Source organism: Lactuca serriola, chromosome 7 (genome assembly GCF_051521515.1).
Source record: "Lactuca serriola cultivar US96UC23 chromosome 7, Lser_US96UC23_V15, whole genome shotgun sequence".
Taxonomy (NCBI): domain Eukaryota; kingdom Viridiplantae; phylum Streptophyta; class Magnoliopsida; order Asterales; family Asteraceae; genus Lactuca; species Lactuca serriola.
The window spans coordinates 155,021,551-155,041,537 of NC_136414.1; the positions used below are offsets into that span (position 1 = coordinate 155,021,551).

Sequence of the window (19,987 nt, forward strand, 5' to 3'; positions counted from 1 at the left end):
AATCTAGGGTTTATGAAACCCATTTAGTGATTAGATGGGTTATTATGTTATTACACAGACGTTTATACCCCCAGTAATAAGGTGTTTAGAAGTCCAGAAAGTCCCATGATTGTATATCTCGGGACCATACGTAATTCATGAAGCAGTTGATCGTCTGCATGGCATGGACTCACCGAGTTGTTCTTCAGACTCGGCGAGTAGCTTGAAGATTTACTGGGACTCGCCGAGTTGTTCTTCAGACTCGGCGAGTGGAGTCGGGGTGGCCCCGCGATTCTTCCAGGAGTAACTCGTCGGGTCGAGGAGGATACTCGACGAGTAGATAAGGAATCTCAGAAAGTTGGAGGACGTCTAGACTCGTCGAGTCGTCATGGTACTCGCCGAGTCCGGTCGAGTTGACCGTTGACCGTTGACCAGAATTGACCTAAGTCTGACTTCCTAGGGATAGTCACACTTAGAAGATATAAGTATTAATGAGATATATGATGTTATAGGGAGGTTGTAGCTCGTCGGTTGTGCACGAGTCATTTCGGGATTTGCTAGCGTTCAGCTTTTACGAGGTGAGTCTTCTCACTATACTGTACCCGGAAGGGTTTTGACTGTGTGACCGGAAGGTCGGATATGATATGTGATATGTATGTTATATGTGGTAAGTTATTTGTTATATGTGCTATGTATGTTATGGGCCGGAAGGCGATTATATTATGGGCCGGAAGGCAATATGTTATGGGCCGGAAGGCGATATGTTGTGTGATGGACCGGAAGGTCGGCGTGGGTAGGACCGGAAGGTTTACCCAGCAGGGACGGAAGTCCCCTGAGACACATGGACCGGAAGGTCGGGCCTGGAAAGGCGTATGTGCGTAAGTTGTATATTGGGGAACTCACTAAGCATTTATGCTTACAGTTGTTGTGCATGTATTTCAGGTACTAGCGAGGACCGTGGGAAGGCGCCGGCGTGATCGATACACACTGAAGACTGCTTTTATGATCTTGGGATTTTGACTAATTGTATTTGACAGAATACTTAAACTATTTATGCCTTGTTATGAATGGAAATAAATATATTTTTAAAAAAAAAATTGTTTGAAAATTTGCGTTGTTACAATTGGTATCAGAGCCTTGGTTTGAGGGATTCGGGTGCACCTTCGGGAGTAGCTGAACTCAAACCGAGGATTTGAGGGAAACTTTTTAAATAAAGGCATAAACTTTTGTAAATGGTTTTGTGGTAAGCAAGAAAGAAGCAGTGTGTACGATCAGTCAGCGCCCGAACGGTAAAGATCCCCAAAATACCTTACAATATTATATGATATGAATTGTTATGCATGTTAGAAGACTAGGTATCCATGATAGGACTAGAGTGGCCTGATTTGTGATGCCTTAGTCTAGGGAAATTTGCCTATATGAGATGCGTTGCTAGCATGCGGGTAGATAGTGCATATCAGCAGTAGAGTACTCACTATCCGGAGTTTGGGGAGGAGGACTTGGGATGAACACTGATGCGGTGTGGTCGGTAGTATTGGGCCCGTACTACCGAGGACACCGGGTCAGTGGGAGACCCAAGTAAGAATCCCTGGATATCGGGGACTGAGTAGGGTTGCGTATCGAGTACGATTATACTCGGAGGAGTCTCTGATAGTTTTATGTTGTATTTCAGAGACATCATGGTTAGACCACGCCACGGAGCGAGTACGAGCGGTGTGAGTGACGAGGATATTCGTCAGATGATTCACGAGGAGGTGGCGGCCGCGATACGGGCTGAGATCCCGGAGATGTTTGGGTCTATTAAGACCACCCTGATGGAGACATTCGATGAGCGGTACGCCGCGTTGACTGAGGCTGCAACCGCTGCAGCTACCGCAGCTGTGGCCGCTGCTAGGCCACAGGGAGGTGACTCGTTGCTGTTCCGTGAGTTCAGCAACACGAAGCCACCGGAGTTCGATGGGACGCAGGATCCGATTGCTGCGATGAGGTGGATCGCGGACATAGAGGGGTGCTTCTACACGTGTTCATGCCCGGAGCACCTGAGGGTACGGTTCGCTTTGAACCAGCTCCGCCTGGGAGCGAAGGACTGGTGGAAGTTCGTGACGGCGAACTTCACCTTGGCAGAGACTACAGCGGTGACATGGGAGGGGTTTACTGCCATGTTCAGGGATGAGTACGTTCCCCCGGTGGAGAGGGAACGATTGGTGCAGGAGTTCTTAACCCTCAAGCAGGGTACTGATTCTGTTGCGGTGATTACGCGGAAGTTTCATGAGAGGGCGATGTTCTGCCCCGAGCTGGTGTCCACTGATCAGGCTCGGATGAGCCGGTACTTGGGAGTGTTGAGGAGGGATATCCGGGAGTTTGTGTCGAACTCCACCTACCATACTTTTGCTGAGCTTCAGGCGAATGCCAGGAAGCGCGAGATCGAGTTGGAGACCCAGGCCAGGGAGGAGGCCGAGTCTCAGCGGGTGGACCGGCGACCGGCTCAGTTCCAGCCGGCAGCCAAGCGGACCAAGTCCGCCGATGCGAGGACGGGAGGTTCGAAGAGCCGCACTTGCGGAAAGTGCGGCAAGGGTCACGAGGGGGCGTGTCGATCTGGTGCTTGCTACAAGTGTGGCAAGGAGGGGCACATTGCTAGGGAGTGTCCCAAGGGATTTACGGTTTGCTTTCATTGCAACCAGACTGGCCATAGGAAGGCCGAGTGCCCTCAGTTTCTTCAGGGATCTGCACCTGTTGCCGGAGCTACTGCGACTCGACCGGTGAAGGCCGAGGCCCCGAGGGCTCGGGGGAGAGCCTTTCAGCTGACTGCAGAGGAGGTCCGCGCTGCGCCCGATGTTGTGGCAGGTATGTTGTAATTCATGTAATTATTTTAATGTCGAGATGTTATGCTTATGTTATTATATGCGTAGGTACGTTTCTTGTGAACTCTGTGCCTGCCTTAGTGTTATTTGACTCGGGTGCGAGTAGGTCCTTTGTCTCCTTAGCCTTTAGTCAGCATATCAGCGTTAGCCGTGAGTCGTTGAGTCGACCTTTGAGAGTTTCTATAGCTGACGAGAAAGTGATTTGTGCCACGGAGGTTCTTCGGGGATGTGTACTAGAGATTTTCGGGGTCGAATTCCCGATTGACCTGATCCCTATTGCGATGGGTGATGTCTGTGCCATCGTAGGCATGGACTGGTTGAGCCGATTCGGCGCTGTCATCGACTGTGAGCGTCAGCTGGTGACCATACGAGACCATAGTGGGGGAGTCCTCTCGGTGTACGGCGAGGGTACCCGTTCGGGATCAGCTTTTTGTTCGGCCGCTAGGGCGAGGCAGTGTCTACAGCAGGGCTGTAAGGGTTTTGTGGCGTATGTGATGGATACGCGGGAGGTTCCCGAGAGACCGAAATCAGTTGAGGAGGTCCCTGTGGTGCGTGAGTTTCCAGATGTTTTCCCCGAGGAGCTGCCGGGAGTACCTCCTGTGAGGCAAGTAGAGTTTGGTATTGATCTGGTTCCGGGGGCCGCGCCTGTTGCTAAAGTGCCTTATCGTCTTGCACCTCCAGAGATGCAAGAGTTGTCCTCGCAGCTCCAGGAGCTGTTGGGGAAGGGATTCATTCGGCCGAGCAGCTCGCCGTGGGGAGCACCTATTCTGTTCGTCAAGAAGAAGGATGGTTCACACCGGATGTGTATTGATTACCGGGAGTTGAACAAGTTGACGGTCAAGAACCGTTACCCGTTGCCGAGGATCGATGATTTATTCGATCAGTTGCAGGGAGCAACTTGGTTTTCCAAGATCGATCTGAGGTCAGGGTACCATCAGGTGAGAGTGCGGGAGGAGGATGTCCAGAAGACAGCGTTTAGGACGCGATATGGGCATTATGAGTTTGTGGTGATGCCTTTCGGACTCACCAATGCCCCGGCGGTGTTCATGGATCTCATGAACAGGGTATGCAGACCGATATTGGATCGGTCGGTGATTGTATTCATCGACGACATTCTGGTGTATTCTAGATCTAGAGAGCAGCATGAGGAGCAATTGAGGGAGGTCCTTGAGGTATTGAGGTCGGAGAAGCTTTATGCAAAGTTCTCCAAATGTGACTTCTGGCTGCGAGAGGTCCAATTTCTAGGACATGTTGTCAATCAGAAAGGGATATTGGTCGATCCGGCCAAGGTTGAGGCGGTGATGAGTTGGGAGGTGCCGAAGTCACCCTCTGAGATCAGGAGCTTCCTGGGGTTGGCAGGGTATTATCGGAGATTCATCAAGGATTTCTCCAAGATCGCAGTGCCACTCACCAGATTGACCCGGAAGGGTGTTGCATTCTCACGGGGGCCCGAGCAGCAGACCTCCTTTGAAACACTTCGCCAGAGGTTGTGCGAAGCCCCGGTATTAGCTCTTCCAGAAGGGATGGAGGGTTTTGTGGTATATTGCGACGCATCGATTTCGGGACTGGGTGCAGTGTTGATGCAGAGGGGTCATGTGATAGCGTATGCGTCGAGGCAGCTGAAGCCTCATGAGGCGAGATATCCCACGCATGATTTAGAGTTGGGAGAAGTAGTGTTCGCTCTCAAGATTTGGCGTCACTACCTGTATGGGGTTCGATGTACGATATATACGGACCATAAGAGCTTGAAGTATTTGATGGATCAGCCCAACCTAAATATGCGTCAGAGGAGATGGTTGGATGTGGTCAAGGATTATGATTGTGAGATCCTGTACCACCCAGGTAAGGCTAATGTGGTAGCCGACGCGTTGAGCCGCAGGGCGGAGAACACTCCATTGCGAGATGTATGCTTGAGACTGACTGTGATGACTCCAATATTGGATGCTATTCGTGGGGCGCAGGCCGAAGCTGTGCGACCAGAAATGCAGAAGAAAGAGCGGGTCGTGGGATTAATTTCAGAGTTCGTTAAGGATGGGCGAGGGCTTATGACGTTTCAGGGTCGGATTTGGGTACCGTTTGTGGGCGGTACGCGTATTACTTTGATGGAAGAGGCTCATAGATCGAAATTCTCGATCCATCCCGGTGCTACGAAGATGTATTTGGACCTGAGGAAAGAGTATTGGTGGCCCTGTATGAAGAGGGACGTTGCATGGTTCGTCGAGCGGTGCTTGACCTGCCGTAGGGTTAAGGCTGAGCATCAGAGACCGCATGGCAAGTTACAGCCATTGGAGATCCCCGAGTGGAAGTGGGAGCAGATCACTATGGATTTCATCACCAAATTGCCGAGAACTGCCAGGGGAGTTGATGCAATTTGGGTGATTGTGGATAGGTTGACGAAGAGTGCACACTTCCTTGCCATCAGCGAGAGTTCTTCAGCGGAGAAGTTGGCAGAGATATATGTGAGAGAAGTGGTATCTCGGCATGGGGTGCCGATCTCGATTGTGTCAGACCGTGATGTGCGCTTCACTTCCAGGTTCTGGAAGAAATTCCATGAGGAGCTGGGTACTAAATTGCATTTTAGTACCGCATACCATCCCCAGACAGACGGTCAGAGCGAGCGGACGATTCAGACGCTGGAGGACATGCTCCGAGCGTGCGTGTTAGACTTTGGGGGTAGTTGGGATGCGTATTTACCATTGGCAGAGTTTTCCTACAACAACAGCCATCATTCAAGCATTGGTATGCCACCTTTTGAGCTGTTGTATGGTAGGAGGTGTCGGACCCCCATTTGCTGGGGAGAGGTGGGACAGAGAGTGATGGGCAGCACGGAGATCGTGCTCCAGACGACAGAGCAGATTCAGCAAGTGAGACAAAGGTTATTGACTGCCCAGAGCCGACAGAAGAGTTATGCAGACAGGCGCCGATCCGAGCTTGAATTTCAGGTCGGCGACTTCGTTCTCCTGAAGGTCTCTCCTTGGAAAGGAGTGATTCGATTCAGGAAGAGGGGCAAATTGGGGCCCCGATATATTGGGTCATTTCGTGTGATTGCAAGGATAGGCCGGGTAGCCTATCGGTTGGAGTTGCCAGCGGAGTTGGGTCAGATCCACGACACTTTTCATGTGTCGCAGTTGAGGAAGTGCATAGTCGATGAGTCGGTAGTGGTTCCATTGGAGGATATTCAGGTGGATGCGAGCCTGAATTACGCGGAGAGACCAGTGGCTATCAGAGATCGGAAGATCAAGGTTCTGAGGAACAAGGAGGTACCTCTGGTGTTGGTTCAATGGCAACACCGTAAGGGATCGGAAATGACTTGGGAACCGGAACACGAGATGCGGGAGCAGCATCCGGAACTATTTGCAGAGTGAGACTTCGAGGGCGAAGTCTAATCCAAGTGGGGGAGAGTTGTAACAGCCCGAAATCTCAGGTATTGTTTAATTATGTTTTTGGGGTGAGTTGAGAGGGGACTCGGCGAGTTGGGGCCTAGACTCGCCGAGTAGGATCGCAGACTTGGTCGCGGGTCCGCGACTGGACTCGACGAGTCCAGATATGGACTCGGCGAGTCGACGCTGTTCAGCAGAAACCCTAACCGTTCGGTTTTGGATCGTATATAATGCTCTTATAGGCCGTCATTGTCCGTCTTTAGTCGATTGAGAGGAACCCTAAACGGCTGTGGGCATCTAGAGCAAGATTGGAGGATATTAGGGCTTGAAGAAATTGTTGGGCAAGGAGGAGAAGGGTTTTGGCTAAAGGAACAGCAAGGGATTCGAGTCCTGCAGTTTGGAGACACAGAGAGGGCATATTCCAGGTAATATTTCAGATTCCTTCCTGTTATTTTGATGTGTATACGAATCTAGGGTTTATGAAACCCATTTAGTGATTAGATGGGTTATTATGTTATTACCCAGACGTTTATACCCCCAGTAATAAGGTGTTTAGAAGTCCAGAAAGTCCCATGATTGTATATCTCGGGACCATACGTAATTCAGGAAGCAGTTGATCGTCTGCATGGCATGGACTCGCCGAGTTGTTCTTCAGACTCGGCGAGTAGCTTGAAGATTTACTGGGACTCGCCGAGTTGTTCTTCAGACTCGGCGAGTGGAGTCGGGGTGGCCCCGCGATTCTTCCAGGAGTAACTCGTCGGGTCGAGGAGGATACTCGACGAGTAGATAAGGAATCTCAGAAAGTTGGAGGACGTCTAGACTCGTCGAGTCGTCATGGTACTCGCCGAGTCCGGTCGAGTTGACCGTTGACCGTTGACCAAAATTGACCTAAGTCTGACTTCCTAGGGATAGTCACACTTAGAAGATATAAGTATTAATGAGATATATGATGTTATAGGGAGGTTGTAGCTCGTCGGTTGTGCACGAGTCATTTCGGGATTTGCTAGCGTTCAGCTTTTACGAGGTGAGTCTTCTCACTATACTGTACCCGGAAGGGTTTTGACTGTGTGACCGGAAGGTCGGATATGATATGTGATATGTATGCTATATGTGGTAAGTTATTTGTTATATGTGCTATGTATGTTATGGGCCGGAAGGCGATTATATTATGGGCCGGAAGGCAATATGTTATGGGCCGGAAGGCGATATGTTGTGTGATGGACCGGAAGGTCGGCGTGGGTAGGACCGGAAGGTTTACCCAGCAGGGACGGAAGTCCCCTGAGACACATGGACCGGAAGGTCGGGCCTGGAAAGGCGTATGTGCGTAAGTTGTATATTGGGGAACTCACTAAGCATTTATGCTTACAGTTGTTGTGCATGTATTTCAGGTACTAGCAAGGACCGTGGGAAGGCGCCGACGTGATCGATACACACTGAAGACTGCTTTTATGATCTTGGGATTTTGACTAATTGTATTTGACAGAATACTTAAACTATTTATGCCTTGTTATGAATGGAAATAAATATATTTTTAAAAAAAAATTTGTTTGAAAATTTGCGTTGTTATTGTGTTTAAAATCCTTCCAAGAAGGGAGCAGTTTGTCAATGATCACAGCCACTGCAATGGCTTCATCCATTTTCAGATTATGTTGAGCAAACTGTCCCAGGATCCTTAACATTTCATGGTATTGTTCCATAACAGGCCTAGAGTCAATCATCTTTTAACCCATAAAGTTACTGACAAGAAACTTCTTGCTAGAAGCATATTCAACCATATACTTGGATTCAAGAGAATCCCATAGTTCTTTTGCAGATTCGAAATTTTGATAGATATCAAAAAGAGAGTCAGACATACCATTGAGAATATGACCACGACATATGTAATCATCATTTTCCCACTTTGATCTTCTTCTTGTTGCCTCCAAAGGTTCATCTTCAACAGATTCTGGTAAGACTGGCATGGATGTACTCAGAACATACACCACTTTCAGAGTGGTAAGGAGAAACTTCATCTTCTTCTGCCATCTACGAAAATCTTGCCCTTCAAACTTGTTCAGTTTTTCAAACTTACTAGTCATTTCCTTCACAGAATCACCACTTGTCATGATCACAGAATGCTTTAATCTTTGTTAGATTTTCAGGGTATAGATATACTTGGATCAGTGAGAGTTGTGAAACACTTTCAGATTAAAGCATTTCGAGGGTACACTCAAAATCTCTAATCGGATGAAACTCACTAATTTTCTAGAATATAGAATGAAGAAGATGTTATGAATCTGTACCCAAAAGAGAATCCGAAATTGATCATATATAACAGAAAACTAACTTTCTGTCTTAAAACTGCCATATGGTAGTTATATATCTAAATAACTTCCTGTCCAAAAACGGTCATATTACCTGTCATAAACTACCATAAAACCAGGTCTATTAAAAGGATCACAAAACCGGGTGTTTTTAACAAAATACGGATCAGCACGACCCCAGCCAGGGGCTGCCGCCCCCGGACCCCCGTCAGTTCAGGGGCTTCACCTCTAAATAGCATTATACTTTCAACAATGACAAAATCAAACAAATGTGCACTCCGCACCATACTAATTTGTTCGATAATTGTCAAAGTGACATTGATCAACAAATTAACCCCATTACACTTAAATAATATTAGTGATATAAAATCACCAACAAGAGACACGTAAACATTGACTAATTTTTTTAAGACTTCAATGAGAACTTTATCCTGACAATCAAGTCCTTCAAGATTTTCATCGTTCTTAACATTATTTTTCTCACAATTGACCTACACATCAACTTGATGTTAAACATCTAAATATATGGTCCCTAGAGAACCTATATGAATGTACCAACACACATTATTTTCTAACTCTAATGCATTCTGACTCATATGGTCTTTAGCTTTGTATGTCTTCAATGGACCCCTTTGTCTGTTACACCAACATGGAATGGGCGAGATGTCCTGAAACATGTCGATCTTCATGAGGTGTTATTGTGTATTTCTTGGTGATAACTTTGTCTTTTGGTCATTCAAAACAAATCATATCAACATCACAAATGTTGTGGTTGTGGAAAGAAATATGGCATTTTAATCTCCATATTGAACTTTAGCGTTCATTGTTTCATGCAACAATCGTGTTTGTGATAATGTCAACACATTCTATTTAGCTTATAATCTAATACAACACTAAAAAACCAAAATGTGGAAATATATTTATATATTCTAAGAGAACATATTGCATTTGATTAAGCTAGAGTGCTACATGCCCCCGTCATATCACGATTTTGTTAACATCTTTATTCATGGATTCTAACCTAATAGTTATATTTTGAGTTTGTCTCTGGTTTGAGTAATCGAGATCATATAGCTTTGATTATAGTCTTGTGTTGAATAATATATATTTTCATTATTTTTTGTAACGAATAAGTGTGACACTATGCGTTATCGTCATATTGTACACACACACACACACACACACACACACATATATATATATATATATATATATATATATATATATATATATGTCACACCTCTGAACCGGAACGGCGGAAGCGTCCGGGGTGGATGACGTCATTGTACAGTATCATAACAATTTAATAAAAATGATCAAAACCATACAACCATCATATTGATAATTTAAATGTTTACATTGTACTCAAACACTGTTTGCTTGATATCAAATATGTATAACAAAAATATAGAACGTGACACAGCGACGCCCCATCCTCCAAAAATTCTTTGATTACCAGTTTACTGATTTCTTGATAATACAAGTGATTTTGAAAGTTGTCAACAATTAAGTTGGTGAGTTCATAAGCATTTTTATATGAGAAATCAGTAGCTTTTTCTTTGTGTAAAAATGATAGAGAATGCTTCCATAAAATCCAATATTTTCTTTAGAAATGAACTGTAAGTCTTAAACCCAAGACTAAAAATGTAAGTAATGCTGTACTGGGAAAATAGTGCTATGAAGCTTTATCTTTATATAAAACTACTTGAATGTATATTAATCTCGTAAACCAAATGTTTTGTTAATACCTTATGTGAGTTATCATAACTATGCTAATGACTAGTTGGCCTGCTATGACGTTCTTCAGACATTAGAATGTTATGACATTTGTCACCCTAGATTGTCATGGTCTAACTGTAGCTAACAAATCAGGAGCGGGGTTGTCAATCCTGTATAGATCTATACACAAGTGCTATGCTCTCCCTACAAGAGACTTCGGTTATAATTCAGGACTTAGTATGTACTCTGGTAGGTACGGTGAAGTCAAATGTCTCACAAAATTGTATCAACCGGTTTACGTGAACAGAAAACCCTTTTTTCTTGTAAATGAATGCATTACTCTTCCTTAGTGGTTACATAACGTAAAAATAATTATACCTTTATATAATTATATGTTTCTTCCGAAACGATAATGTAGTGTTTGTGGCTCCCAAACTATACCAATTATGGTTTATCATGTTTGTTTGTTAAGACTATTTATATAATCATTTATATAAATACATAGTAGATATCTTGTCTATTTTCAAAATGTATGACAAAACATCATATTTTTGGGTTGTAACGCACAAAATGGTGAAATATCTAGAATGTAACCCTTTTTGTTAGAAAAACTATATGTTGGTAAAAAAAAGTCTCAAAATCATTGTAGTTTTGAAATCATAACTTTCCTTATGATTGGATAACAAAATTTTTGTTTTGTTTTGTTAGTTTTGCATTTCAAAACTTATATATCACAAATAATTGTCTACAATCTAGTGGTAACCATATTTCATGCAAACAATGTTTTATCTTTATCATAGAGATGAAATATGCAAGTATTTGTGTAAAAACTAAACTTTACTTGTATTTCGACCCCCCCCCCCCCTAAAACATGGAAAAATTCGAAAATATAGAGGTATGAACTTACCTTGAGTGTATTTGTGGTTGGATAAAGAGATGATTGTGAAGATCTCCAAGCCTAAAACACTTGATTGTGATTGATGAAATCTTTGAATATGATATTATCCCAAGAGTTTTAACACATAATAATGTGTGTAAATAAGAAGAAACTAACTTGAAAGCGTGTAAGAACACTAGATTAGCAAGAAAACTTACCAAAACTCTAAGAATAAACTTGGAGAATTAACCCTTAGAAGCTTTGGACTTGATCCTTGAGAGAATTTGGAGTAAACAGAAAGAGTATGGAAATGTTGGGGGTTTGTGGGGATGATCTCAGCTCAACATAAGGAGGGAAAGTGATGTGATTTCAGCCTAGTTCCAATCGAGATCACCTTGATTTCAGTCCAAGTGAAACCAAGAACACTAAGGTCTTCGATCTAGATTGGTTTCGGTCTAGTAGGTTTTCGGTCAAGATATGATTTCGGTTCTTGGCAACCGAATTCTCAAGGTTCTCGGGTCCCAAAACCGAGAACCCTACAAGTAAGGTGTAAAGTGCTTTGTTTTCACTTTTTGACTTTTGTTGACTTGATTGAATTTTGTTGACCCGAAATAGTCGTTTGTCACTATATATATATATATATATATATATATATATATATATATATATATATATATATATATATATATATATATATATATATTCCAATGAGGTACACAAAAATGGTAGGAGGGTTTCTCATAATTTCTTTTATCAACAAATATATAAAATAATATGAAACTGAAATATGTATGCTACATCATAGTTTGATTTACATTGAATCAAAATCAACTAACTTACATGATTTAAGAGTTATAGACTTTAAACCATTAGGATCAGTACTTGAATCCGTTCATACCTATCTAGTTTATTCCATTACAATATCAAATTTCACATTGACATTGTCAAGCCTCGAACCCGCATCTCTTTTCCTAAATCTTAGCATGTCACCTTAGAGCAAAACCAACATACAACCAGTAAAATCAACAATATACATTGTGAATATTCTATAAACATGGTAGTTTAGAATTCGATGTTATTATTATTAGATCCGATGTTGTTATTATATGCGATGCAATTCTCAGGCGATAAGGATAGATAGGTGTGGGATCTGTACCCTAACGAGATGTTCTTTGTTAGTGGTGCTCAGTGATACATTGATATGGTTTACTATAGTCGTGGGTGGCGGAAATGAGATGGAACAAATACATTCCTATAAAATATATTTGTTTATTTGGTGGGTTTTACTGGACATCGTTCCCATTAAGCAGAATTTGGTAGAGAAAAATATATATTTACCCTCGGTGTTGTGGAGTTCAAACCGACAATGTTTCTCATGTTCTCTTACTTTGTGATGTGGCAGTGTAGTTATTTGATAAGATTGTTATGTTATCTTTTGATTGGTGTGGTTGTAGGAACAAAAAATGAAAAATAGGTTGGAACGGATGGCTACAAAATCTGATTATTAATACCCTTATGTAATTGTGTTATTTGCTAGCTTATTGCTAGTTTTATTTATAAGTTGTTGGTTGTTCAAGAAAAAAAGTCATAGTCCTAGACTTTAGGCTAGGCTAGAGCATCCAATATTTATAGTTTAATGGAATAATCAAATAAGTGAAATCTCTAGTTAAAAATTCAATGAATTAAACTCAACTATAATTCGATTTCTTTTTAGAAACAACAAATAAATATCTAAATAAAAGACCCCAAGACTAGCAAGAAACTAGTCGGGTCAAAGCAAGGTACAATTATATGTTATAACTTAAAATATATGTTTCATTAATTTTTTTTTGAACGGTAAATACAAATATATACAAAACTACTACTAAATTATTTCATCTATATCATCAGTGAGACTTGAACCTTCAACCTCAAAGAGTGAGAACAACACCGATAACCACTGCTAGAAACCCTTTCGTATAGGTTTCATTAATTGTTTGTAGACTTTAATGCTTTATAGAAAAAAGAAAGTTGTACGAAAAATTAACTGACAATGATTCATTAAACTCAAGTGTTCAATGCGTTACATATATTATAAAACTAGGCGAATGCCCGCGCGTTGCGCAGAAGCATCTATATAGTTGAAATCTTTACAAATATATATTTTTATAACAATAATATCGTTGTTAAATTTGATATAATAATATCGTTGTTAAATTTTTTAAATATAACAATATGATAATATATACATCTATTAAAACTGTATAATCTCAATCTTTTGAATGACCTCTACCTGCGGGTTACTCATGAATAAAACTAAATATAATATATGGTTAATATTATTTATAGTTGTTATTGTTAATTCATTTTTAAAATTTGTTTGCTTAACGTTTTAATTTCTATCAGTGTAATTATTTAAAACATCAAACATTTTTTTAAAGGTAACAATATAATCATTTATATAGAGTTATTTTTAATTATTGTTCTTGTAAGTTATTTTAAGTTACTTATTTCAAAAATTTTAACGATTATAAATATATCTTTAAGAAATATTTTAATGAATTGATATTACAATTTAGTTTTTTGTATTTAGCACTACAATTTATCACTTTTTACTATTCACAAAATATTCTTTGAGTTTTTTTAAGTGGAACTGAAATTTATATTGAAGTTGATCATCTAATGTTATATTTAAATTAACAATTTAAGTATTTTGTTCATACAATTCAAAAGTTGTAGGTTTAAACTGATAATCGTTTACATACAATAACATATTAAATCTAATAAATTAAGTATAATATGTTAAAAGTTAAAGACATAACTTTATAAATAGAAGTAAAATATTATTTTAATATTGAAATTTAGTTTATTTTTTATTACACTTTAGGTTTGATACTTATTTAACCTTATTAACCAATTTATTACCATTATTACAAAGACACTACAATTTATCATTTTTAACTATTTACAAAATATTCTTTGGGTTGTTTAAGTTGAACTAAATTTTATATTTAAGTTGATCCAGTAATGTTATATTTAAATTAATAATTTAAGTATTTTATACAAATTGATCAAAAGTTGTAGCTTTAAAATGATAACAGTTTACACACAACATATTAGACCTAATAAATTAAGTATAATATGTTAAAAGTTAAAAACAAACTTTATAAGTAGAAGAAAATATATTTTTTTAATATTGAAATTTAGTTTATATATGATTACACTTTAGGTTTGATATTTATTTAACCTTATTAACCAACTTATAATAATTATTAGAAAGAAATTGAAAAGTCATGGGAGTTTCAAATGAATGTGGTGAAAGGAAAAAATGAATGAGAGTTTCAAATGAATGTGGTTCAAGAAAAAATGCAAACTTTATAAGTATACTAGGCGAATGTCCGCGCGTTGCGCAGAAAAACCTATATAGTTGAAGTCTTTACAAATATATGTTTTTTTAATATAATAATAACGTTGTTGTTAAATTTGATATAATAATTCGTATACTAAATTGATATAATATATACATCTATTATAACTGCATAATGTCAATCGTTTGAATGACTTCTACACGCGAGTTACAAATGAACAAAATTAAATATAATATATGGTTTAATGTTATTTATAGTTGTTGTTATTGTTGATCAAATTTATTAAATTTATTTGCTTATTGTTTTAATTTTTGTTATTATAATTATTTAAAACATCAAACATTGTTGTTTGATTTTAAAGGTAACAATATAATCATTTATATAGATTTATTTTTAACTATTATTATTGTAAGATATTTTAAGCTACTTATTTGAAAGATTTTAAGGATTATAATAATATCTTTAGGAAATTATTTAGTTAAATTGAGATTACAATTTAGTTTTTGCATTTATCACTACATTTTATCACTTTTAACTATTTACAAAATATTATTTGGTTTTTTAAGTGGAACTGAAATTTATATTTAAGTTAACACTATAATGTTATATTTAAATTAGCAATTTAAGTATTTTGTCTAAACTGTTCAAAAGTTGTAGCTTTAAATTGATAATGGTTTACATACACAACATTTTAAATCTAATAAATTAAGTATAATATGTTAAAAGTTAAAGGCATAGCTTTATAAGTAGAAGTAAAAATATTATTTTAAAATTAAAATTTAGTTTATTTGTGATTACACTTTAGGTTTGATATTTATTTAACCTTATTAATCAACTTATAATCATTATTAGAAAGACACTACATTTGATCACTTTTAACTATTTACAAAATATTTTTTGGTTTGCTTAAGTTAAACTAAAATTTATATATAAGTTGACTCTATAATGTTATGCATAAATTAATAATTTAAATATTTTATACAAATTGCTCCAAAATTGTATCTTTAAAATGATAATGGTTTACATCCAACAATATATTAAAACTAATAAATTAATTATAATATGCTAAAAGTTAACAAACATAACTTTATAAGTAGAAGTAAATATATTATTTTAATATTGAAATTTAGTTTATATATTATTACACTTTAGGTTTGATATTTATTTAACCTTATTAAACAACTTATAATTATTATTTGAAAGAAGTTGAAAAGTCATAGGAGTTTCAAATGAATGTGATGAAAGAAAAAATACATAGGAGTTTCAAATGAAAATGGTTAAAAGAAAAATGTTTCCTTTATAAGTATATAAAAACTTGAGAAGAAACTAAGAAAACACTCATTGTCAAGCCTTGAAATTTCGTCCCAAATTTGAAAATGTCACACCAAAACCAACCCGAGACAACAAAAACCAACCAGAGACAAGAAAAGTCATATCGTTGTACCGGTTGTTTGTGGTTTCAAGCCAAATAGTAAAAAAAATGTGAGTTCAATTCCTAAATCAAATCAAACTAGAACCTAATTTTTGGATATGGTGAAACCGAATTACATATTTGGCTTCAATCGGTTTCGATTCCGATTGGGTTCCAATAATATTTTGTTCACTCCTAGTTGTTATTAGTGTTCAGAAGCAGCAGACCAAACCGAACCATAACTGAAAAACTGAGAACCGAATTTATGGATACAAAGGAACCAAGAACCGAACCAAATTAGATATTCAGTACCCAATCATTTCTAGCCTATTTTGCTCACCCTGGTAGTTATGCAAGGATTTGTAAACCAAATCAAGAATACAAACAAATATTCATGATAGAGTTTGCATTTGATCTACATGATCTATAAAACTTAACATACAAGATTCGCCTCTCAAAAATAAGTCGCACAAATTATCAGGTGCTTGCTTGCTTGCTAATCTGGTCTATAATATAATTACACACCCAGACACAGTTAACAAGATCACAATCCCACATCTATGATAAAATTTCATACCCACATCATTTATATCTTTTCCAATTCACCTTTTACATCTAATCAGATCATTGTTTATCAAGTCTACCAAGGCCCTGTTAACGTTCTTCGTAAGCATAGCCTCTTACTCCCCCATGGCAGCTTCATCTTCTCCACTATCTGGATAACAAGATTTGACTTTTCAGAGTCAAAGGATGAAATATTGACATTGAATTATATGAAAAGGGTTTTCGTTAAAAAGAATTAAATCATAGTTACAGTAATCTATATGAAAAATTTTTAGGAGGGAAAACTTTTTGAGCGAAAAAATGAATTTATACATCTGGAATTTGGTTTTTTTTAAAAAAAAAAAGTTTGACTCCAAAAGTCAACGGAGAAAAATGGAAGATGAAGGAATCTCTTCCTACCTGATTCCTCTGCATCTCCGTGATTTCTTCCTGCAGTGAAAATCGATCATCAAGAAACACAATTAAGCGAGTTTATTAATATGATAACGATGATCAAAGATAGATTTACATTAAATACCTGCTTTTTCATTAATTCGTGGTTTAATTCTTTAAGTTTTGCAACTTCTGCTTCCAATTCCAAAGTATACGCCTGTAACAAGATCGTTAATTTTGGTTCTCTAATCATGTTATGAATAGTAAGATAATGGAAACTGACCTGCTTTCGAGCCCTAGATCTTGCAGCAGATTCTCGATTTTTGATCATTCTCCTCCGCCGTCTCTCCACCACTTTCTCTAAAGTACCGCTGCTTCTCCGCCCACGAAAACCACCTTCATCAAAAGCATAAAAGGGAGGTGATGGAGTTGAATCGACGTTAGTTTTTGGGATCAAATTACGTGGAGATCCTGCGCCAGGACCCCCAAGTTTCTTCATGTTCATCACTCCGTTCTCGACCCCATTAGCTTGAACCACATTAATCTTCATCGGGTTTTCAGATTTACCATTCAATGGCGCCGTGAAGTCCAACGCCGCTTGCTTCGGGAAAAGAGGCTGCGGCTGAGGCTGCGATTTTTGATTTGGATTTGGTTTTGGTTGCAGGTTGAGTCCATTTTTATTCTCTGTGATTTGCTGTTGAAATCCATGGTTTTGATTCGGGTTTTGAAACCCGAAAATGAAGCTATTGTTTTCGACATTCTGTGAAACATCACCAAAATACGAGCTGTTTTGAGCGTTTTGAGGGTTCTGAGGTCTCATAGATCCTTCATTCGTTTGAATTTGATTATTTTCAGTTACGACGCCTGCTTTCAGTAAGAAATCCTCTAATGTCATCTCCCCCAAAGTGGGTTCCCGTTGCTCCGCCTGTAAATTAATTTCTCCGATCAAATCGCCGCCTTTTCCTCCGCCGTTACTCTTCATCAACTCTCGCCAGACTTCATCGACGGTTTTCTGGCTAAGTGTTCTTGGTAACGTCAATGATCCTTGTCTTTGTATATTCCCGTTCCCGTTATTCGGGATTCCAAAATTAGAAGTCAGCGCCATTGATTGAGTCTCTTCCGCAGTCCAAATGTTCTTCAAAAGTTCATCCATGTTCATCGATCCGAAATCCTTCCCACCTCCACCTAATGTGTTCTGTAGCTCATCGAAAGTTAAGGAATAGATTGAAGATTGTCGGGTTAATGGTGAATTTGGTGCCATTTGTCTGATTCCATTCATCTCTGGTTGCGATGTGTCAACGAAGTTTCTGAAGTTGATAAATGAACTCATGTTCTTGAATCTTGAATCCCCAAATCAAATGGAATGCAGATGAATCGCTATGGCTTTGATTTCTTCATACCCAGATGCAAAATTCATCCAAAAAAAAAGAGAAAATTAGTCAAGAATTAAAAAGTATCAAACTTTCTTAACAAAGTAATAACAAGAATCTAAGATTTAGTAACAAGATTTTTGCAATTCTATTGCAATAGGATATTCGTAAGCAAAGCAAAACAATATTAAATTATTAATGGTTTAATTCATAAAAAAAGGAAGAAAAAAGGGTAATGATGAACATGTTAAAAAGTCCAAGTTTGACTTTGAAGTGAAGATTGAGTTATCAATATTATCATTTTCATTCATAAAATTGGATATAAAATAGTATTAAAATAAATATCTTTAGGGTTAAACTAACAAAATCAAAGCCAATTAAGCTAAAAATTCTAAATCCAGTTGGAATATTCAAGATATGAAATGAACTAATAATCTCTATGTTGCTTCAAAGGTCAAAACCCCCAAAATACCCAGATGCCATAGCTACAAATCAAATTATCAAGAAAGATTAGCATAAGAACAAATATAATAAAAATCACAATCTTTATGCATAATTTTTTGACTTTTTGTTATCTTTCTTTGTGCTCACAAAGAGGAATAAAGCTAGAACACTATCCATAAACATGATTAGAACTATACTCAACAACAAAGCAACAATTTCATCATCAACTAGATACAATAAACCAAGAAAACCAAAGATCTGGATCCAAAAAGTTTGGACCAATCACATCAAATGGTAAGAAAAATAAGCTTTAAAGAATTCAGAAGATCAAATCTTTATCATAGATAAAAGTTGAAAAGAAATATAAAAAGAAGAGAAAACTAGAGAGAAATATCTTCAGCTGAGTGTGAAATTTGAAGACGATTTTACCCTTTTAGAGTGAGAGATGAGAGGGAGAGGGTGGAGGGGAAGAGCGGCGTGTCCTTTCGTTTCTTGTTTGCTCGGAAGAGATGACAAGTGTCTTCTGCTCCTTTTAAATGGTAAAAACTTCGGTACTCAATTCATTCATGTTTGTCTTCATAAAGCGTAGGTTGTTGAGATTTATGCAAGTGTTTCTAAAAAGTATATATACACCCCGTTATCTTTCAACTTTTACATAAATGCCCCTTCATTATTCAAAATTCATTATAGATCATATGTTGTTTTTGCTTCACACAGGTGTAATAGAATCAAGCTAACTACCGAGAAACTAAGATCCGACTCGAAAAATACTTTAATTGGACTCGATTTAGGTAGAGTTGAATCGAGCTACTTGAATATATTATCGATACAAGCATAAGAATTAAAATACTCGGCTTCTTAATCTTGAGAGCTTAATCATGTAGGGATTAATATGGAATTAACAAAGAAATAATTGTGTTGTTTGTATGTGAATTTATGAGGTTACAGACTTAAAATCACAAAGAGAACAATAAATAATAAATATTTGTAGTAATAAATTTCGTTGTTTACAAACTATAAAATAAATAAGAATAAAAATGTTAAAGCCCTAGAAGCTCCCAAGAGGATCCCTAACTGCAATCCATATGCCCCACTCTTTAGTTTACCAACTCATATTTATCAGTTTATGCTAATTGCTATGTGTCTCCACTTTTAAACACCTATGGCTAAATAAATATTGGTCTAAATATTCTAATCAGATTCATGACTTTGGGGAATACGAAATTTAAAATACCAACTTTGTTTTCGTTGTTATTTGATCAATAAATTATTATGCATTAATCCTAACAAATCGAACTTAGTCAAAGTTACATTTTTTATTCTCTATACTATTAATATTTTGAATAATTACTTGAGATGG

General features: G+C 38.1%; 1 protein-coding gene across 1 annotated transcript; it reads right to left on the bottom strand.

Moving 5' to 3' along the window:
- Positions 1-16,225: 16,225 nt before the first annotated feature.
- Positions 16,226-19,207, bottom strand: LOC145061239 (ABSCISIC ACID-INSENSITIVE 5-like protein 7). Its single transcript, XM_079008669.1, has 5 exons — positions 19,057-19,207; positions 17,097-18,205; positions 16,959-17,030; positions 16,841-16,870; positions 16,226-16,592 (listed from the first exon to the last, which is right to left on the bottom strand). Exons 2-5 carry the CDS (start codon positions 18,141-18,143, stop codon positions 16,518-16,520), a joined length of 1,224 nt encoding a protein of 407 aa, XP_078864795.1. The 5' UTR covers positions 18,144-18,205; positions 19,057-19,207; the 3' UTR covers positions 16,226-16,517.
- Between the last annotated feature and the right edge of the window lie 780 nt (positions 19,208-19,987).

Coding starts and splice junctions, on each gene's coding strand:
- LOC145061239 (XM_079008669.1), bottom strand. CDS start 18,143: ATGAGTTCATTTATCAACTTCAGAAACTTCGTTGACACATCGCAACCA. Junction 16,871..16,958: donor ACGAATTAATGAAAAAGCAG/GTATTTAATGTA, acceptor TTTTCACTGCAG/GAAGAAATCACGGAGATGCA. Junction 16,593..16,840: donor CGGAGATGCAGAGGAATCAG/GTAGGAAGAGAT, acceptor CTTGTTATCCAG/ATAGTGGAGAAGATGAAGCT.